Source organism: Ovis aries, chromosome 14 (assembly GCF_016772045.2).
Source record: "Ovis aries strain OAR_USU_Benz2616 breed Rambouillet chromosome 14, ARS-UI_Ramb_v3.0, whole genome shotgun sequence".
Taxonomy (NCBI): domain Eukaryota; kingdom Metazoa; phylum Chordata; class Mammalia; order Artiodactyla; family Bovidae; genus Ovis; species Ovis aries.
The window spans coordinates 69569-75377 of record NC_056067.1 but is presented as its reverse complement, the minus strand read 5'-3'; the positions used below and the strand labels follow the sequence as shown (position 1 = coordinate 75377).

General features: G+C 67.8%; 1 protein-coding gene across 1 annotated transcript; it reads left to right on the top strand.

The window, feature by feature from the left end:
* Positions 1-505: 505 nt before the first annotated feature.
* On the top strand, positions 506-5264 carry LOC121816410 (double homeobox protein 4-like protein 2). Its single transcript, XM_060398213.1, has 8 exons — positions 506-530; positions 2414-2467; positions 2744-2898; positions 3011-3057; positions 3463-3498; positions 3764-3893; positions 4257-4707; positions 5062-5264. Exons 1-8 carry the CDS (start codon positions 506-508, stop codon positions 5262-5264), a joined length of 1101 nt encoding a protein of 366 aa, XP_060254196.1.
* The last annotated feature ends 545 nt before the right edge of the window (positions 5265-5809 follow it).

The following is a 5809-nucleotide window of genomic DNA, read 5'->3' as shown; positions in this document are numbered from 1 at the left end:
CGTGGACCCAAGAGGGAAACCCCTGTGCCCTGCACAGGTGCTTTGGGGTCTGGCTCTTCTGTCTTCTGGTCCCGCCCTTCCAGCAGTCCACCCAGGAGAACTCCTTCCCTACGCCAGGAGCAGCAGAGGGAGGGGAGCGGGAGACAGGGGCAGTGAAAAGGTGGAAAGGTTGGGAGATGCAAGGTGGGAGGGGCGAGGGGGTGGCGGGAGTGGGTGTGGGCGGAGGAGAGAGTGGGGGTGAAGGGAGAGAGGAGAGAGAGGGAGGGCGGGAGGCAGGGACAGTTGGGGTACCGTGGGAGGGAGGGGGGTCGGGGGAGGGAGGGGGCGGAGCCCGCGCCTGGGACTCAGCGTCAAGCCCCAGGGAGACCCCTGCAGGTCTCCCGAAAACGCTGCGTCACGGACACGTTGCCCTCGGTTTCAAGGTGCCTGCTCTGGGCGGGTGTCCGCAGGTCAGAGCCTCTGAGCCGGCAGGAGGGACCTACCCCGCCCAGCCGCTTTCCCGACCATGTCCACGTGTACACACGGGCCCGGTACGCCAGCAAAGGCCAGTCCCCTCCGTGTCTCTCTCTGACCCCTCCTCCCAGTATGGGGTGACTGACCTCGCCCTGCCACCAGCATCCTCCCGTCACGCGCAGATGTACAGACGTTCTTTACTTGCAAACCCGTCCCCGAACGAAGGCCTCGACCCAGTGGTTTCGAAGTCCATACGGACCCCCTGCCTGTTCCCATGTGAACCCCCGTGGTGGGTTTAGAAACCTGGGTGGCCGAAAGACAACACCGCCCGAGACGGTTGGGGGCGTGTTGCCCTGCTTCGACTCACTCTGTTCGCAGCGAAAGGAGACGTGCCCTCATCGTCCACCCCGTGTTGCTTCCTTGGCTTCGGGAACCTCCTTCCCCACAGTAGGGGTACCCTGTCCCCTGGGGCGGGCATCTCCAGGGCACTTGCGCTGGGGGGGGGGGCAGGGGGTTGTCTGGGGAGGTGCGGGCCTCAGGCTCCACATGAGAAAAGCCCCAAAGGCGTGAGCTGCCGGTCCAGACGGGCCCCTCAGGTTTCTGGCCGGAGCCTTGGGCTCCAGGCAACTCAAAGCCCTGGGGGTGGCGCTCTGGGACTGCTGTAGGGAAAGGACGCCAAGAGCAGCGCACGGAGGAGTCGGGGAAGGGCAGGCGGGAAACGGAGGCGAGGACAGCGAGGGATCTAGGTGGAGGCGCTGGAGAGAGCGTCCAGCGTCCCGGGATGCCTCGGAGGAGCCGGCGGGGGGCAACCGAGGCCCAGGGACCCGTGGAATGTGAAAAGGCGGGAAACCCCAGGGCGGTTTGGAAGGCAAGGCAGGCTGGGAAAGGAGGGGGGGGGCGTGGGCGTCCAGTTCAAAGGGACCTATGGGCGTTCCCGGGCAGTTAGCTCCCTTGGCACCGCGGAGGGTCCCTGATTGATCCACCGGGGTTGATTCCAACCCTCCCCCCCGCTGCGTGGCACGGCCACAAACCAAAGCCCCGAACTGCCCCGCCCACCCCGACGGGGACCTGGGCGGTCTGGGGCACGGGCCGTGCCCGGGAAAAGCCCACTCGCTCCACGGGACTCCGTCCAGGGTCTCCGCTTGGAAAGAGGCCAGGGGCGGCCCCCTCCATCTACGCACACAAACCCTGCTTACGTCAATGGGGGCGGGGCCTCCTCCCGCTCTCCAGAGTCCTGAGCTGCTGGGGCCCCCGCCCGCCGGGCCAGCAGTCTGCAGCGCGCCCGAGTGAGTGCCTCTCCCACCATGGCTTCGTCCGGCTCCTCCAGCACCTCAAGCGGTACGTTTGCCCCCGGTCCCTGGGGTCGGATCCCGTCTCAGGGGATTTGCGGGTGGCCCGGGCAAGGGTTCTCGGCCAACGTGTCGACCTCCCCCCGCCCGAGAACGGTGGGGACCCATCGGACGGGCCCTCGGTTCCCAGGCGTCAGGTGTGCCCCAAGTGGGGGGGTGGGCATCGTCCGTTCGTCTTGCTCCTTTGGCACACACATGGCTTCTCCGTTCTCCTTTCTGGGAAGACGGTGTTGTGTCAAGGGGGCGCGCTGCGGGGGGCGGGGGCCGGGTGGGTGGGAGCGTGTGCTGTGCTGGGATGAGGCCCTTTATCTTCACATCTTCCTGTGGGAACGGGAGCCCGGGAGCTCTGTGGCTTTGCCGCCTTCAGTGGCTTCCTCTGCACAGGGGCCTAGTGCCTCCTGCCTTCCGTCAGGCGTTCCGGGGTCCGGGCTTCGCTTCGGCTTCCTTCCCTTCCCTCTCCTTTCCTCCTTCCCTTCCCCTAGTGACGGCAAACACGGCCTCTGCTCGTGTCAGCCCCGCGAAGCCAGGCTCCCTCCCACTGGCATCGTCATGGAAGGAAATCTGGGAGCAGCCCCATTGAGACGTCTCCATGGCATGCCCCTCCCCCCCAGACGGGTGGAAACACGCGGCGGTGGACCGCAGCGGTGTTGTGGTCTTCACAGTGGGTGGGTGGGATTTCTTGCCGCCTTTGCTTTGGGGCCGGGTCCGGTTTCCTGTCTGCTTGCTGGTGTTCCTTGCCTGCCGGCGTGGGGTGGGGGTGGGGATGCCCCACTACCCTTGCCCTCAGCCTGGCTGTCGGGGTGTCGCCAAGCGACTTCCTAATGCACACCCGTCCCGGGCTCCCGGCTTTGCTCAGGCACAGGGGAGCACGCTTGGGCTCCGCCGTCCAGTCCTCGCCCCGTGTGCTCTGAGACTTCGCCCTCCCTGCTCTTCTGGCACAGGGCCGGTCGCCACAGGATCTCGAAGGAGGCGGCTCGTTCTGAGGCTGAGCCAGAAGGACGCCCTGCAAGCGCTCTTTCAACAGAACCCCTACCCTGGGATAGCGACCAGAGAACGCCTGGCCCGGGAGCTTGGCATTGCCGAAAGCAGAGTTCAGGTAGGCCCCGTCTCTGCCCCGTTCTCCCTTTCAGGCTCTCCACGCCGATCCGAGCCGGCTGAAAGCAACTGGCGGCCTCTCTCCTCAGAAGGCATTCTCTGTTTGCCCCTAGGTCTGGTTCCAAAACCAACGCAGAAGGCGGTTCAAGCAGAGCCGATCGCCGCCTGAACACGTGCACCAAGAAGGGGAAGCGGGGCCGACGTCCACGCCCGCACCACCGTCGCGCCCGCCTCGACCTCAGTCTTCCTCTCCAGGTAACTTAGCCAGCGCTCTCCCGATAGCGAGTCCCCAGGAGGGCCCGAACCCTCCCCTCTTGCCAGAGAGTTCCCTCTGCCGGTGGGTGGCCACGGGAGGCCCAGAAAAACCAAGGGGGCTGGGGTGGGGTGAGCTGGGGTGGCGGCGCGGGGAAGAGGAGAAATAGGGCTGTCCGGTTGCTGCCGCCCCCGTCAGTGTCCCCAGGTCGGGCGCGACGCCCCCAGTCCGCGTGGGCGGGCAGCACTGGGTCCCCCTTCCTTGGCACCCCCTCCCCAGCCCCGTCGGGAACTTCAGGCTCCGGCTGCCCAGGCAACCTTGGCCGAGGGGCGTGCCTCAGGGCACTCGGCGGCAAGGGCGGAGCAGGAAAGACACACACAGGGACACGCACGCACGCATCCACGATGGATGCCGGCACCCGGCCCATCTGTGGCTGTATTCCTTCGAGCCCTGCCCTGGCTGCAGAGCCACCTGTGGCGATCCAGGTGTGGGGACTCCCCTCCCCTGCCCACCGTCTAGGGTATCTGTGCTGAGACCGTTCCACGGGCCGTAACGTCCCCTCCTCTCGGTGCGTTCTCTCGTCGGCAGGAGACTCGGCCCGAGAGGCCCGGAGAAAGAGGACAGTCGTCTCTCCTTCCCAAACAAGCATCCTTGTGCAAGCCTTCAGGAGGGATCGCTTCCCGGGGATTGCCGCCAGGGAAGAACTGGCTCGTCAGACGGGAATCCCAGAACCTCGAATCCAGGTAAGTCCTCCCGCCAGCGCAAGGGCCCCAGGAGTCAGGAGGGTTGAGCCCTGCCGAGCGTTTGGAGCTGGATACCCGCAGGCCGGGGCCGGGGCCGGGGCCGCGGCATGGGGGGAGGGGCCGAAAGCCGGCGGGCTGAGTGGAGGGTTTGGGGCCGCTTGTGGCCCGTGCGGGCAACCCCTCGTCTCCCAGGGGCCGAGGGATGCGTTTGCAGAAAACGGCCCTGCGGGAGCCGCCCTGGGCCTCACAGACCAGAGGCCGGGCGGCCAGGCGGGCTGTCGAATGGGGCGCCGCGCAGGCGCCGGCACGGTGATCTGGACGGTCACGACTTCTGACGTGCCTGTCTGCCTTTTGCTCCCCTAGGTATGGTTTCAAAACCGAAGAGCTCGGCACCCCCAGCAGAGCCCGAGCGGGCCCGGCGGCGCAGCAGCCACGACTCCTCCTGCTCCAGAGGACCGAAGGACCCCACCCGCGGTCCAGAGCACCTCTCCTCCCCTCCGCCCCTCCCCGCCACAGGAGAGCATGCCACCCTCGGCGGCCCCAGCTGCTCCGTTTGGGGCCCCCGCCTTCTGGGTGCCCGGGACTGCCCCTGGGGTCTGTGTGGGCCAGCCCTTGATGATCTTCATGGTCCAGCCCAGCCCGGGGGCTCTCTGGCCAAGTGGGAAGCCACCACCTCCTGCCCAGGTAGCAGGTCCCTGGGCCGTGAGCTCCCCTGCCGGCACGGCCCTCGGGCAGCCTGGGCAAGGGGCCATCCTGCCGCCTGCACAGCCGGAGGCACACATCCCGCGCTGGCCGGGGTCACCCTACGGTGAAGGCGCGGCCCCTCCGCTAGAGCCACAGCCCCAGCCCCGCAGCCTTCCAAGCCCGACGAGCCTCCTCGACGAGCTCTTGGCGGCCGCGGGCGCCCCCGCCTCGCCGGGGCCTTCCCGGGGCCGCTGCCGACCACGGGGTGGACCCTGCCCTGCCAGGCGCACCCAGCCTCCTCGACGAGCTCTTGGCGGCCGCCGGGGCCTTCCCCGGGGCCCTCTGCCGTCGCGGTGCAACAGGCAGCTCTCGCTGGCACACCCAGCCTCCTAGAGCAAATCTCGGCTGCCACCGGCATCCACGCCACGCCGGGGGCCTTCCCTGGGGCCCTGTGCCGGTGAACGGGCACACCTCGCCCTCCCAGGCTCACCCAGCGTCCAAGTCGCGCTCCTGGCCGCCCCGGGCATCCCGGGCTCGCCGGGTCCTTTCCGGGGTCCTCTCCTGTCGTCGCAGGGGCCCACCCAGCCTTCCCGGGTCACCCAGCCTCCTAGAGGAAATCCTGGCTGCCACGGCCACCCGGGACACGCCCTGGTCTCCCCGGGGCCCCTGCGTGGGACGAGGGGTTGAGGCCACCCTGGAAGCACCCCTCAGTGAGGAGGATTACCAGGCCCTCCTCGACATGCTGCCAGGCTCCCCAGGCCCTGGGGCCTAGAGGGAGAGGAAGGGAGGGCCACCTTCTCCCCTGCGCACATTCAGGTCTCCATGCCTGGGATGCTCGGGAAGCCGGGGTGGGGGGTGGGTTTGGTGTGTGGGAAGAGGAGAACCCCGCCGGGATGTCTACCAACAACTCTAGGGATAAACCCCCCCCCCCCGAGAGCTGGGCCCCACCCCCAAACAGGGGGACACCCTTATCTGAAGCCTCAAGTGATCCCTGCATGGCAGTGACCGAGAGGCTGCCTCAGAGGGACCATCCGTGGACCCAAGAGGGAAACCCCTGTGCCCTGCACAGGTGCTTTGGGGTCTGGCTCTTCTGTCTTCTGGTCCCGCCCTTCCAGCAGTCCACCCAGGAGAACTCCTTCCCTACGCCAGGAGCAGCAGAGGGAGGGGAGCGGGAGACAGGGGCAGTGAAAAGGTGGAAAGGTTGGGAGATGCAAGGTGGGAGGGGCGAGGGG

Coding starts and splice junctions, on each gene's coding strand:
- LOC121816410 (XM_060398213.1), top strand. CDS start 506: ATGTCCACGTGTACACACGGGCCCG. Junction 2,468..2,743: donor TGTTGTGGTCTTCACAGTGG/GTGGGTGGGATT, acceptor CTTCTGGCACAG/GGCCGGTCGCCACAGGATCT. Junction 3,894..4,256: donor TCCCAGAACCTCGAATCCAG/GTAAGTCCTCCC, acceptor TTGCTCCCCTAG/GTATGGTTTCAAAACCGAAG.